This window comes from Amphiura filiformis, chromosome 8 (genome assembly GCF_039555335.1).
Source record: "Amphiura filiformis chromosome 8, Afil_fr2py, whole genome shotgun sequence".
In the NCBI taxonomy this organism is placed as follows: domain Eukaryota; kingdom Metazoa; phylum Echinodermata; class Ophiuroidea; order Amphilepidida; family Amphiuridae; genus Amphiura; species Amphiura filiformis.
In genome coordinates this window covers 5,411,218-5,427,547 of record NC_092635.1, presented here as the reverse complement: position 1 = coordinate 5,427,547, position 16,330 = coordinate 5,411,218, and the positions used below count along the sequence as shown (strand labels likewise).

The 16,330-nt window shown below is 36.8% G+C and overlaps 1 protein-coding gene across 1 annotated transcript in view; it reads left to right on the top strand.

The window, feature by feature from the left end:
- The window catches only part of LOC140158535 (S phase cyclin A-associated protein in the endoplasmic reticulum-like), a 137,860-nt gene extending 121,927 nt beyond the window's left edge, over positions 1-15,933 (top strand). The window contains 1 exon segment of the mRNA XM_072181657.1: positions 15,625-15,933. Coding sequence (XP_072037758.1) covers positions 15,625-15,731 — 107 coding nt within the window. The 3' untranslated portion in view covers positions 15,732-15,933.
- Positions 15,934-16,330: the final 397 nt, after the last annotated feature.

Below are 16,330 nucleotides of genomic sequence, written 5' to 3'. Positions count from 1 at the left end.
GGGATAATAGTTGAAATCTGTAGAAAGCCATGTTAATACATGTGTTAACCAGGCACGCTTGGTAGCTTAGTAATGATATTTGGGTATTAATGGTTACCAACAACAAACCAACTAACAACATCAATTATCTATGTATAGTTAAAAAGTATTAAAAAAGAAAAGAATTCCTTTCTTTCAAGGCTTAAATAACAATAGCTGTGAAGTTTTTGTCTTTGGACTTAAAGCGTGGGATACATCAGTGAACTGATTTTAAAGGACCTTTGTCCTGATTAATATAAGGAAGGTTTATTTTATGTGGCACAAGACATTTAAAATGATTCAATTATATGAAGTTTACCCTCAACATAGTTAATCTTGACCATTGACTGTTCTCACCTTTTTGGGAATTCCTGCATTATGCATTCTTCTGATTCATGTGTAAGTCAGAAAGCCATACTTTTGTTGAGCTCCTTTATGCTGAAATTAAGAAGAAAATAATAATGATAATAAAAAATGATATAATGATGTGGTAAATTGAACTCGCCAATAAACAAATACTAGTAAATGATATCTAACTTGCACATGACAGCTTATTTTATCTCATCCATATAGGTAACAAAAGAAATTCCATCTGTTCTACGGGCCTAACCGACTCTGGTTTTAGGGATTTATTTTGATTGAAATTTGTTTAATTTTTAATTTCTTTTCTCCAAATCTTAAGGTTTCTGAGATTTTTAGAGTCATGTAGCCCCTTCCAGAAAAAAATATTGTGACCAACCAACCCTACTTGGAAAGTCTGCCCGCCAGTAGAACCGGTTTGGTTTTTTTCGTCTCCTAATGTAATCACTGCACATATGGCCATGCTGTGAGCCACGGTTTAGGTAACCCATTGGAGTGAGTAAAAGTAATAGATCAATACTAAATCATTTATCATTGAACCCCCTACAAATCACTACCAGCCCTAGATATATTATTATCTATTTAACAATACCTCTACCATGTGTCACTGCCTAGCTTGACCAAGTCCGCTCTGCTAAAAGGCACAATTTAACCACACAAAACTCAAGCCATGGGCAGAGGCACGCAGAAAATTATTGATGAAGCTGCCATAACAAGATTGGTCGGGAAGGGGTTGCTTTGGCTCGACAATAAAATATTGCTGTTCGTTTTTCTTTTTTGGGTAGTAATGAAAATATTGATTGCTGATATGTGGTGATGTGCAAAATGTGGTAATTAAAAAAATGAAATTCTATATCGGAGTACATACATGTGTTTATCATGATGATGTTGAGATTTGAGATTGGTAAATCTGTTCAGTGAGAAATTAATCAGTCTGGTAGAAAGGGAGTGAAACATGTGAAAGATAAATGCTCTAATAATGCTTTGGTAATTGGGTGATTAAATTAAATTTCAGGGATGGGATGAAGAAATTATTTTTGTAGGGGTTTCTTTATTAGAGGTAGATGCAGGAAATAGGATTATGGATGCTTATTTGAATCGGGATTGGATGTAATATTTCTAGAAATATTTTGGTGCAAGAAGTGGTGCAAAATTTTCAAATGTTACTCTACCATTTAAGGTGGTACTACACCCCTTGATAAATTTGTGACTATTTTTGCATTTTTCTCAACAACAACAAAAATAACCGCACTGGTATCAAAGGTTATGTATATTATAGGGGCAAGGAATCCAGTTACTACACTGGAATTTCAGTGACTCAAGACAAGCGGTACGTTATTTATGATAAGGAAAGAGGTAACGCTAGAATGTACCTCATTTCTTAACATATATTATGAACCACTTGTCTTGAATCACTGAAATTTCAGTGAAGTAATTGGATTCCTTGTCCCTATAATATATACATAACTTTTGTTACCAGTGAGTAGTTATTTTTTGAGAAAAATGCAAAATTTGTCACAAAATTGATCAGGGGTTTTAGTACCACCTTTAATAGCCACATTTTAATATAGCAATTGCATTATGCAGTTATTTTGATACACCCTGATTTCCCCTTGATTTCATTCCTTACAGAGAGGGACCGTGCACTATATAAGGCAATTGATCTTTTGAAGTAATTTTGATCAGAAATAAAGCAATTGTTTCTTACTTCAGAACATAATTGAAGAATTTCTATCCACAAAAGGAAACATAATAGAGTTTATGTGCACCATGTTTATATCCTGTGTCATTTCACAAAGGAATAGGCTCATCACTGCCGTATGATATGGGGCAAAATGCTTTTGTTAGTTTACTGTAAATAGGGCCTTTTGAACCAGTGAAATTAAATGAATTATTCAAGCGATTGATTGTGTGTGGAGAGGTCAGATGCAAAATTTATCAATTTCTCTATATTTGTGACTGATATAGGCAAATAAAACTGGTGAGATAAAGAAAATAATTAGAAAACATGTGCTGCTATGATCATTGTTTCCTTGGAATGTATTTAGTAGGGATAGGGCAGATATTGGTGGCCTCAACTCAGTATGCTTTTGTATCTGAACGCTTCATGCACTAATAGGTGTAAGGTAAGGTGTAAAAGCATGTACAGAAAAAGTCATTCTAACTACTTGGAAACGTAATAAATATTTACTGTGATATTTTATTTCCATCTCTGCTAATAGTAACTTGCCTTTTCCCCAATATTTTGGTGTCTACATTTTGTTAATCTTGTCACTCTCACTCTTCAAGTGACAACTTAAACTTGGTAAAAATGAAAAGTAGAAATTTTGTGACCAAAATTGTGTGACCAATCATATAGAAGTGGACAATTCCCATCAGTATAAACTGGTGAACAGAAGGTTTGGCTTTCGATTACCTCCTTGCATTGATTTTGAATGCTGGGAAGGTCAAATCAGCAATGGTCAAACAAACTGGACATTTTGTTTGCAGACATTTGCTCTGACATCTTGACAGTTTTTCACCACTTTGTTGGCAGAAAACTGACCAACATAGACTGACCGATTCAAACTGCGAGTGACCATTCATTCAGCAGAATACCCAGTCGTGTGCTTAAGTTTGCAGAGGGAAAACGGTCAAATTTACTCTAGGCAACTAAATATGTGTTATCTTTGTGGTTCTGTTAATTTATGGTGACAAAAAGATTAAGATTAATTAATTGAGAAATCATGGGAACTGTGTGATTGGTTTCCTATTTTCTTGAATTATCCATTTGTAATACTTGGTAATCAGTTTGGTAATAATGTGTGTGTCCCCTGTCATTTCCTTCTTCAATACCATCAGTTTTGCTTGCCATTTTCATCTTTCTATTTGCCCCCTCTGCTGTATCTTTTCTCTCTCCATCTCACCCTATCCTCGTTCCTCTCATTCTTTGTCCCCAGTCCTCCTAAATTTACCGCGCTTCTCACTTTACAGTTATCAATCTCAATACTGTTCTCAGCTGGTGTTTTAGGGTTAATGTTTAGTATCAAGGTTAAATTTTATAATTAGGATAAGGGTTAGAGATCAAATTTGTGCAGTTTATAATTGGCAAAAATTATTCAGTTTTTGTTACCGTGTACGTTAATAAAATACCAGCTTATGCGTGCATAAATTCACATAAGCTCACGCCAGTCATGCATTACGCAACTCACATCTAACATAAGTGCTGCGCCCAAGTATGCACACACCATTCTATATCAATACACAATGTTATGAGTCTCATTTTTTTGCCAATTGTAAGGCGAACAAACTATAGTGTTAAAAAGAAGTGTTCAGGTTACAGAGGGTACTGGATAGATATTCCAAGTTGCATTAAAAAGGAAAAAGTAGTTCTAAAATGGGTAGTTCTAGATTTCATAACAATATTGTCAGGCCAGACCAGCCATTTGCCATATAAAGCCATTTAAAAACACTTGAGGTGAGTTGTTAGCTATAAAAGTGGTTTAATTGGGTGTTGTGGGTTTGTAGTATACGTGTATACTGTCCATTCACAGACATGACCGGTAATGTCTGACCATGCATACGTGGTTTGTCTTAAGAGTTTACAGGGGCATGCCTAACACAATGTGAAAGCTTGACTTCTCCAACCAGGAAGGAATCAAGATGGCCTTTTCCGCTTTCGCTTAATTCCGCCTTTTCTTTTCTTTTTTCTGGGGCCAGCTTGTTTAAAAGAAAGTAGAACAGTTAAATGTCGATGAGGTGAGTGACTTACATGTGTAGAAAAAAGACCATCTGTTAAATCATGGAGAAACAAGGAAGTGTAGAGTTATCTAATGGTACACACTAAAATGCAAGAGTAAGGTGTAGGAGGTGGTTAAAGTGAATGCATGCAGGAAATGTCAAAGTCAATGCAAAATGCTGATTTTGTTTTAAGATTGCAAACAAACAAACACAAAAACAAAACTAAGTCATGTTCCAGGGAGGAATAAAAATCTGCAATTCTTGTGGTAGTAAACATATCATTCAGTTACATAAATTACTCCTAAAGTACATGTAAGGGTGTAGTGTCCAGTAAATTTAAATTGTGTGAGGGGAAATTGATCATTGGAACATCTATACTATACCCAAAGATGCCACTTTTCCGGAAATTTCCAGATATTCAGATTTTTGGAAATCTCTGGGGAAAAATTAAACAAAAATTGCAGTTTAAGTTTTAAGCTCAAAACTTCTGAAAGTCTCTTTCAAGATGCTCAACTGTATAGCAGGCATTTGAAAAAATGGCCATCTACATCCCACAGGGAACCTGAATACAAATATCCCATTCTGAGTTCTGTAGATTTTGTGTTTCTCATGTAGAGGTTAAAACAGTGCCAAAACAAACTTGTTTTCAGTCAGGGATGCTATTTCTGTACGCTCTGCATCCAGGGACATTTTTATTCTTTCTGTAAAGACACAAGTAACAACAACTTGCAAGAGGCTATAGGTCCAGTTGTTTGCATGTAGTTGGAACAGCAATGCTTCAGAGAGCTTGTTGTCCTCAAGCAGACATCACAATTTTTCCTCAAATTAACTTCATTTGCAGGTCTAATTTGTATGGCATTCCTATAAAAAAATATATATCTTTTGGGACTTTCGAATGTTATTGTTCAGAAGATTTTGTACAGGAAAAAAAATCTGAAATCAACTTTCCCCTTGGCATCAGTGTAAAGGATGACTGTTAGTAGCTTATATGCACATGACATAAAACATTGTAATGAGAATAGTCTCCCAGATGAAAAAAACTACATCCCAAATCAATTGTAACCAATACCGTCAACTTAATGGATTCAGCCCCTCCCCCTAAGTCATTGCACCCCACCATAATGACCATCACAAGCCCAATGGACTCATTGGACTGACCCTCAAGTGTTTCCAAAAGGCGTTTTAGAGTGACTTCTTCACAAGCACGCATGACTCAGACCCTAACTAACCCTACCAACCAAGCCAGCCAGCTAGCTAACAAGGTAGCTAGACATTCGTACGAGTATGTTGTTATGGAATACACGGTATCAAGTAACCACATATCCCAAGTCACTCATTTCTATATTCAATTCCTTCGCTATTTTCCCCCCAACTTGTAGCGCTGCAAAATATGTTAAAAGTATCCCTGAATCTCTGTTTTCTATATATAAAAAAATCATACTCCCTTGTGCTAGTATATTTTGACTTGTTTCGGCAGGTTTTCATAGAATAGTAATGGGGCCCCAACGGAGCCCCAACGCAAGCGCTAGAGCACTTGTTGAGCGGAATTGAAGATACAGCAATAACAATTCGACGATTGTTTTTGGTCCACTTGGAACGCGTGAACAAATTCAGCAAGCTTTGCTTAAGCGGTCACCCAGTGTGCCTCTGTCTCTTCTCTCGTCTCCTTCTCAACTCCTCGTTGCATCGTCGGATTCTTATTTAAGGGAAGGATGATGAATCATAAATTTTGAATACACAGGGTAGACGAGGCTAAGCAACCAGTTACTTAAAGTGCTCTTAAACCTACAGAAGGGGGACCCAGAAACAACACGCTCACTATTTGTGTAGTGCTGGAGTAATGTCAGTGTTGTGTATGGTGGGCCCGGTCATGACCGGAGGTCTACGGCTTAAGTGTTGCTCTACCGGGGACAAATGAACATGAGCAGACTTCAAAGTGTTAATGAAGGTTCCTGAAAGATGCTATCAAAAAAAATCATAATTTTGTACACTTTTTCCATTTGGAAATAGTATTGTCAGTATTTCCTGATTGTTAAGATTTACACTGTGGTGACACATCCAAAAGTAACAACATTATGAAGCATTCCATTGCATATCTATTTTATTTCATAATTAATTAGTTCTTCTGTATTTAAGAATCAAACAATGTTTCTCTACCTAATTGCTGGCATTCCTACTCATATATGCAAGTAGAATAATTTAGTAGAATATTTTATATATTCAACCAAATCCTGTACAAGACAGAATAGTTCGTCAGTCAATAACTGCATCATCGTTCTGCTCATCATACTGGTAAATAATAGAAAGAGCACCAACCCTCGACAACAATTTGATACTTGTAGTAAATTGTCTGTTTGTTTGTCTGTTATGTCATGGCATCCTGATGCTGTCAGTTGAACTAGCGGAGAAGGACGTCCAATCCATCGGTGCGTCCGTCCGTCCATCGCTAGTGGCTAAGTTATTATTACAGATCAATTAGAAAGTACCACCCAACTTGTATACAAGATAAGTAATAATAAACAAAACAACACCTATTAGCACATAACATATACAAACATGGTTGGGACATCGTGAGTGACAGTTGCCTATCATTGATAAGGAGAATGGTTGACATACATGACATACAAATGTGAAAGTATGAATGGCAATGGTCATTGCTTCTTGTATCCCATCATGCGCTATTCTAGGGGGTCGCATCGCCTCAACTCCGCACAGGAGTTTGAACATGCATATGAAACTCGATATACGCACAGACATTGCCGGGAGAAGTGGCCCTGTAAAGTTGCATTGTGGGATATGGAGGAAAAGATCTATTAGCAAGGCTCACTCAAGGAATCTTTGTGAACATCATATTCAGATATAAGTTGTTATAGGGGTATCGAAGAAAGATTATGTCATGTAAAGATGAGTGAGCTTGGATCGTGTTTACCTAAGGAAAAAGGGTAATGCCCTCATTATGTAGGTGCATTGAAGAGCTAATGTCACTTACCTTAGTGTCATACAAACTTATAACACTGTCTTAATAAATGAACTTTGATATGTTTGCTCTAAGACATTTTAACTTACAAGAAACGATACCCATATCATAACTCTAATACTAAAATGCTGAATGGGTACATGGGTTCAAATTTGTGTGTTGCTTTTGATGACAATTCTTCTTGAATCATGCCAATTGAACACTTTGATCACCACTTTCTCTAATTTAGCATAAAAGTGTTGTTTAGTCTGTCAAATACTGATATGTTGATATTTTGGCACGATACTTTTAAAAGATATACACCATATTTGCTCATCAAATCCCGAAACAACATAATGGGACAAAAAAACTCTTGTCTACATGCGTATCCAAAAGATTTACCAGCATAACAAATGGCAGGCTGCACTCTGTGTACAAAATTTAACACCACCACCAAACTTTTGAAAACTTAGTAAGTGACTTTGATTTCATCCCTCTTGAGTGGGTTTTATGTTATTCTATTGTAGTGGGTAGGATTGTAAAGTAGCAATGAACATGTGTAGAAAACAAATAGTGAGTTGAATGGGGCCTTTCTTTGCAGTGACAGGTGGGGGTAATACACTCCTTAACTCCACGCCCCGCACACCATACAATACCATCTATTGTCTTTGAGGTGGATTGTTTGAGGGGTACATATTGACCTTGTTTTGGGGATGTCAAAATCTGTATAAATTTGAATTGATTGTGAGTGGTAGAATAAAGTTCATTTATGTTGCTTTATCGATAGGGGTCTATGCTTGATCCATGGTTAATGTAAATGTTATGATTGAAGAATGAACAAGTGAATGACTTAGACTGCAGGCATCAGTAGATGACAAAATGTTTTGTATAATGATGTTGTACTTCTTACCACAGATATTTCAATAAATTTTGAAGCCCAGCCAGGTTAGATGTACTTGTTATTGTTAATACATTGTCTGTAAGTGACTTGATTACTTTTTCCACCAAGTCAGAATAGTGTTGCTGTTATATCCAGAAGGTACATCTTGCATCAGCAACATGCACTACATGTATACATCAGGCACATGTATGTTACAGAGCATAAAATGCTCAAGTGACTTACATACTTTATCCTCTAAATCAAATATGATACTTAATGCCTACAATGAAGCCAAATAAATTACTTGATATATCATATTTTGCCAGACTTCATAATAACTCCCATGTGTTAGTGTTAGGGCTAAGTTTTAGAATTTGGGATGATGAGGATAGGAATTAACAAATTATGGTTAAGATAGGATTAAGAAATTGTGGTTAAGTTTAGCATTTTTGCCTTCTTTCTGTTTCTGCCGACTTGGTTCCCCAACACCTTCCAAGTTGTTATGTGATTTTCATTGATTGCAATTTTTTGCTATTTCGGCTGGTCTGTTTTTTAATAATATGTTTATAATTATTCTTTAATGTCTTTAAGGTATAATTGATTTTGTTTGGTCACTGATTTTGATATAGTTTTAAGCTAAAGTGTAGCTTTTTAGATTTAGGCTAAGTATTATGTGCCCTAGTATAATGTGTCATGTAAAGCACCAAGAGGCTGTTTGTCTTGGGTGCTATATTAAATCTCTATTATTATTATAATGTGTATTATAATTTTAGTATCATAGTTTGGGGATGCCAACCACTTCTAAAGCTACGCCTTACTTTTGCTTGTTTTGTCTTGTTATGTGGGTTTTTTATTATCTTTCTTTCTTTCTTTTCTTTCTCATATTTTTGCCCACTTAAAAGGGTACAATAAACTTCTAGGTCCTAAAATAACACTATTTCTATGTTGATGAAAACTTTAAAAAATACAAAAGAAATCAAACCCTCCGTACAGCTGTATCTTGGACAGCGGACAGCGACATTCAACTTGTTTTGGTCTCTCATGTCACCCGTTATTTTGTACATAGTCTAGATGTAGGTCAGGTGAAGTGGACAATACACATGAGTACAGCCTTGTCACATCTTGCTATGATCACTGGGACTACAATCATATTCCATGTGGTCATAGCAATACAACAAACATCCTGCCATCACTACCTACAGGAAATCATTCCTCCAGTGTGGCTCTCAATGAAGGGCTCTGCAAGGAGTTTGCATGTATTTCAACATTTTTGACGTTCATCTTATTGCAGAGGTTAATGATGTTGGTAATTTTGATATGTTGTCTTCAGGGCTTGTGCAAAATGTATCATATTAGTACTAGTAGTGCTTGATTCAATAGCCAATGGATTTTCACAGGTTGATGCATAATCAACAAATTCTGTGATTTTACTGTTTTCTTTCTTTTTTCTTACTGGTTGGTTCATATTTAGTCAACAACATAGACAGCATTGCACAAAATGGTGTATTTCGGATCCATTTTATAGTACGCAAAATTGAGAAATAAAGATAAGCCTATTTAAAATTTAGAAATTAAAATATTGTTTGCATAAATGTGACACGATCTGGTCCATGGGGCCAAAGGCGGCAAATTTGAAACTGAGATAAAGGTAAAAAATATAGAGAAAAAACAATAAAATACATAAGAAAATGGACATCAAAACTCATAATTCATAAATTTAGAACCAAGTATGCTAGACTTTTGGTGTTTTCAGTAAATGATAGCCTATTGTATATAATGTAATAATTACAGTAACTCTATTTTCAAAAATGCCCCCTTTGGCCCCCATGGACCAGATCATGTCACAAATTCTGGTGTATCCTGCACACCTTGTGTATGCTTGGTTAGGCTTATATTCCATATGTTTTGGTGTTCAAATTATAGCAGTTTTTGATTCCCTAGTACTAGTGGAAAAGAAGAAAACTAATATTATTTTTTCAATTCCATACTCATTGATTTAGCCTCACACATCACCATCTCTAGCATCCTATAATATGTTCTTATGTATGAATGTATCTTTTCTCAAGTCCTTTGCACACTCTCATCTGATACAATAAGATTCTTCAGCATACAGCTGATGTACTTTTCTCATTAGAAGTGCAATATTATGTACTCAAATAGTTACTCAAAATATTTCTGTAAGAAGTGCAAAGTTTGTATTATTCATTGCCTGGATAAGTGATGATGGGAAACCTTTTATGTTATTCCTTGATATTCCTAGCTACTGATAAGTGGATTTTAGGTAGAAACTAATGCAAACTAATGGTGTTCAATTTATTTGGGGGGGGGGTTGAGGGTTGGCATAAGAGATATGTCATTGTTTTGGTTTGTTTTAAGCTGTTTGCTTAGAAGCCTTTGTGTAGTATTGTGACAAACTTGCTACAAATCCCAATTTTTCATTTTTACTTTTACCTAGAAACAAAAGAGTTGATTGTTTTACAGGACTTATCTTAAATTAACTTGGTGAAAAGAAAAAATGTCCATTGTGTGACAAATATCTTGGATACAAGTTATTGAAAATGATAAATTACTAGGTAATTCAAGAGTCAACAACATAAAAGCTCCCAGCAAAAATGTTGGTTTAAAGTTTAAACTTGTATATAAATTACCCGCAAGTTTATATAACTTTTTTTTCTCTCTAATGTAAATTTTCCATTAAATCAAGGCTGTCATAATTTTGAAATTTTCTTAAATGGCTTATTTTTGTGTGTCTATTGACAGTGCATTTAAACCCTTGATATAGTAGCCATCTATCTATATATATATCTATATATCTCACTCACACTATGTGTATTTTGTGTCACACCTTTTCTTATTTGACAATCGGAGCCTATTACAACACACATATCCCCTTCCCGAGTCTGGCTAGAGAATAATGGGTTTGCCCATTTAGCAGTCAAAATACAAGACAGTAAAACCATTCCAATCTCAAGTGATGAATATATGCAGATAAAAATAATATCATAAAAAAAAGAGGCACCATGGCTGAAATGTGGCAGGAAGTATATATAAGAACAGAGACTGATCAATGGCTATGTTAAAAGCGGGGCCCTGTCGTTTACCTCTCCGCATCCATTTTCTTGCAGATTGTGGCGGTACTAGTGTGGAGTGTTCATCAAATACCATATGCTATGTTTGGTACTAGCACAGTGCTGGTGTGTGCAAACAGCCTAAAAAGCTTCTCAAGTGGCCCCCTCTCGCCTGTCTCAACTCTAAGTTTATCTTCTTTCCTTGTGCGGGCTAGCAGGCAAGTCCCCAAGACAGGCATTTGAGCGATACATTGCTCGCTCGTTCACCTTTTTCCCCTTACATGATCTTTTCTATCTTCATATCAAGTTGTTGAGCGAGGTAGATGTATACGTGAAATTGGGTGCCTGACTAGTGGTTTCAGTTATGCATACTTGTGGGATCACATAAGGAGTGGTGAGGAAATTTGAGAAAGCTTTCCCATTTTTACGATCAATTCTCTTCTGAAATTGGATAAAATTTCAATTCCGGTAACATAGTGGTGTTTTAAGTTAATGCATACAAATTGTGTGACTTTGTGATGTGTTAGGGTTTTATATTGTAATGCATTGGAAAATGCCAGCAAACGAGGACACATACATGACATTTCACATTTAAACTGTGGACCTCAAAGCAATGGGGGACCATCCTCTGTACAAGGAGGTCTGCAAATATTCGCATTTGTATATGTATAATGCATTTGCGAGATATCACGTCTACAGGTGATATGTAAAATTTCATATTTAAACACATACACAAAATGGCGGAAAATATGTGGGGGTGGATGTGCTGAGTGGGGTGGTTGTGTGGGGTATGATGGGTGATTTTGTGGGTGTGTGCAACTGCATTGTGTTCATGTGCTTACATAAATTTGTATACAAGTGTTTCTGCATCACTCATCACTACAAAAAGTGTAGAGCATTGTGTAATACAATAATACAATAGAAGCCATGCAATTTGCTTACGATGTCTTACACTCTATATAACATGTGTATTACAATCCCTGTACTTATGTTTGCGACTTCTCGCAATTTGTTTGAGTACAATAGTCCAAACTGAAATCCCTACAGTGGGACATTGCACTTTACCACGTATTATTTCCCTCTTAAACAGTAGATGAGTGGAAACAAGAAGATACTATTGAATATCAAACCGTTCAAAAAAGGTGAACGGTCGAATGAAAGAAAAGGGCCAATCCCTCGTTGTTTAATAAAAGTCGGATGAATGTGAGAAATGAGCGTCAAACAGAGGGCATGTATTGTCATGTAAATGAGGGCGTATTCTCAGTAGGGTTATCATATTTTTTTTGTTTTCTGCATGGGCAGTTTACTGGTTCAACCTCCGATAAATGACCTGGATGCCCTTGGTGACAATTCAGGACCATATTGTCACCTGGCTTAGTGGCAATATGCTGTGATGCTATAGCATATAGTAGGGACCAAATTCACACTGTAACACACAACACAATGGAGTCAACAATACACAGCAAGTCCCTGGTGGTAATTTGTGAGATCAAGGGTTGTTCCTAGCTTGCAATTTAAAGCTATTGTGACTAGGGCAAGTTTGGAGTAAGTCTTAAGGCTAGGACAATGGTTATTGTCACTGTTGCCAATCCCAGTGGGTCGTCTGCTGCCCCTACAAATTGTACTTGTTGTGTTCTAAGGAACGTTGCTGCTGCAGATTAATTTTTGCCTATGTTAAAGTTACAAGTTAATGCAACGGGAGTGAAAGTGCATGGCATAGTCTCTGTGAGATCAGGTTGTGGTTGAGGCTATTGAACGTAATAAAAGGGAAAGATCACCGTTTCCCTCAAGCCGTCATCTATTCACAACTCAGGCCGGTTCGATTGCAAAATAAGACTCGGTTAACAGTTTGCCTAACATATTTAAGTCCCCTTCTGCTAGGGTATATCCCGTCGTAGCAATTGACAGTACCACGCAAAGCAGATAACAAATTGCTATGGCCCATTGTGAGCTTTGTAAAGACATGGACGGCAGACAGACAGGAAAAGGCAGGCTACTAATTGAGGAGTTGGCCTGCTCACTGATATTACGAGTTAATTGCAAGTGTAAATACGCCTCCCCTCATCAAGTTCGGAACAGATTGGTGGAGAGGCAACAAAAGGCTTTGAATGGCAAACAAGAGTCGTTGGCAGGCGGGCGGGTTCTGATTTCGCCACTGATGACTCTTGTGGCTCCCCAATGACCTGCACTTTCTGACAACCAGTCTCCTTGCCTTTTTATTAGGCCTTAATTGGAACGGTAAATAAAATGCGGCAGTTGGATTTATAGGAAAAGTTAAGAGCTCACCGACACTTGTCAGGGTTGTTTCTCTCTGTCTCTTGTTTTTGCATCATTTTGCTCTGCTTGTTGGGTACATGTACCCTCCAGGCATTATACTACCCTGCCAACTCAAGTGCCTCTTCCTGCCCCGTAGCTGGTGGTTGCTTTTCTCGACCCAAATTTTTCAACAAGTTGACAATACACTCTTGAGAAAACAATTGGCCACATGCCCCCATTTAAAGCATACAGCACCGGACATAGGACATTTTACACTGGGTAACATTATAGGAACATGGGGTGTTTTAAAGCTAGCATTAAATCTGGGTACAATATTGACTTGTGTTACCAAGTCAGTAACTTTCCCCTTTATAATTTTGATATGCGGGTAATTTGGTATCATTAACCACATTGGCAGGTGGGGAGTCACATGGCCTTTATTTGCTAAGTTAATTCCTATTTGTCCTGCGATTGAGAAAACAACCGAGATGGCTGGTAAATCAAACAAAAGCTTTGTTTTCTCTTCATTTTTCATCCATTTTTCTTGGCTGACTAAAGAATTATTTTGATTTCTGGTTTGTACATACACACGTATGTGTGCGCGTGTGCATAGTGGTAGTTGACAGATCTCTGCAGGGAATTTGGAACCATTTAAGGTTTCGTATAAATTGAAATGATTTGCTTGGGCTGAGGAAAAAACAAAATTAGAATTTCATCGTGGCTTTACACACAGACCTTGATTTGGTAATCATAAAATCTGTGTTATGGCTGCTGCATACCAGAGACGGATTGGCGATTCAAAGTCGGGGATTAAAATCCAGTTGATATCTGTTGGATATCAAAAAAGCAGCTCAAGATGATACAGTGCAAACATACATTGTAATGTAGACCAGCCTTAAGCTTTATTTGGACCCAATCAGCGGTCTATCTTCAATTTTTTTGCTATTATCAGGCTGAGAATTCTCATCGTTGTGTGTGGGTGGGCAGTGTCAGCCACATTAATTACAATGTCCAGTCATCCTTGGACAAGTCCATCGAGTTGTCGTCATCAGCGCATCTTTTGCTCTTTTCTATCCCTCTCTGCTCTGGCCTGTATCATTTTCTTACAATCGTTCTAAGTCCAGCATTCCAACAACCGATAATGTCAAATGCCTCACAGTACCAAGGGAATTGATAATTTCATAATACGGGCACAACCTCCGACAAGGTTGTTTATAACTCGGAGCTAGCGCTGAATTTTTCTTCCGTCTTCTTCTTTTAATGAATAGTAGATTAGAAATACATGCCAAGCATGAGATCATATCCCTTCCTGCTTGTATGATTCCAGCGATGTCTTTGTATGAATTCTGCAGCTTCAGAGCCATCCTCCTTTAGAATTGGTGTAAAATTCAAGATTAGATAGTATTGTGTCATATGTGGATTGTGTCGAGTTTGTTGCGTTTTCTCTAGGGATGCAGGAATGAGGTAAACATGTATGGAAATGGGAGTTTCCCTTGACATGGGGGTGGGGAAGTCTTTGTTGGAAGTGAACTTTATATCAATGATATATACTTTACTGTGTTTCGTGTATTTTTAGGTAAATCATACATGTAGATTGGTTTTTGTGTCCTCTACTTGTTTTCTCCCTTCCAATTCAGATAAATCTCAAATTTCTGTACAATGTTTCTGTTCAAGGATTTTACTATCGGTTAATATTTTGATCGTGTAAAGACTTGTTCCTTCTTGATACCACAAGGTACATTTTTCGGGATTGAAAGGATTACTCCATACTAACAAAGCAAACTTTTTATCATTTCATAATGTGTAGTGATGAGAAATAAAGTTGTTGAACTTTGTTTGAATAAGAATCAGCCGCCTTCTGTTCACAAGTGACTTAGAATAATTCATTTATTTTATGACAAGACAGTTCCGGATATGATGTAAGAATGAATTCCATAATGCTATCACAAAAAAAAATTGTTATGTTTTGATACAGATGGGCTGCATCCCCCAAAGTAGCTCAGATTCTGAGCCTTGATATGAGTCCTCAATAAATTTGCCATGTTAAATACAAAATGTGAAGGGCAGCGGTTACTAAATATGTTGTGATCAGAGGGGAAGGGCAGTCCAAGGACCTGTGGTGATCAGAGGGTTTGTGTATGGTTTGTGCCCTAGTCACTAAACTGGACTTAACATCAAATCACAAGGGCTTTGATTAAGAGTTACTCCCAAAGATGCCTGATGTTTGTTTGCTTTCTTGATTTTGTTTGTCTGTTTGTTTGTTCTCTTTCCTGGTCAAGATCATGTGCAAGTTCTAATGAAACTGTTCCCTAAGTAAAACCAACACATTATTAAACCAGTATTTTGTATTTTTGTTATCATTACAGAAAAAGAAAAGGAGAAAGATGGATCAGCCAGAGTTGCACTTGAGGTCCGATTCCCTGAAGAAGACTGGGAAGAGGCTATCAAATTCTTCCAAGGAGGAGCTCTATAGGAGATGCCTATGGTTTGGAAGACTGTGAAGGAGACCAAGGAGTGCTAGAAGAGGTTTTAAAAGTGTGTGCTTTGTCTGTCTTTAAAGTGTGAAGTAAGGTCGCAATTGTAAAATTATATTTCTTGCTTTAATCGCAACAATAATAATTGAAAATATAAATGGTTACATAGGTGCATAATGAATAAATTATTGTAGTTCTTACTTAGGGTACTACACCTGCCCAATTTTGTGCCTATTTTTGCATTTTTCTCAAAAATTATAGCGCATTGCGCCAAGTAAGATATGTATATTATAGGGCAAGGACTACAACTACTGCACTGGAAATTTTATTTCAGTACAGACAATAGTTGTGGAGTAACACTCTAAAATGAGGGAAAACCAATATTTGATCAATAAGTCAATAACTACTTACTTTGAGTTGCTGAATTTTCAGTACAGTAGTTGTAGTTCTTGCCCCTATAATATGCATATCTTACTTGGCACCAATGTGCTATAATTTTTGAGAAAAATGCAAAAATAGGCACAAAATTGGCCAGGGGTGTAGTACCCCCTTAAACAGACGCAGAATATCAGAGATGATTCAGTTGATCTCTACTATG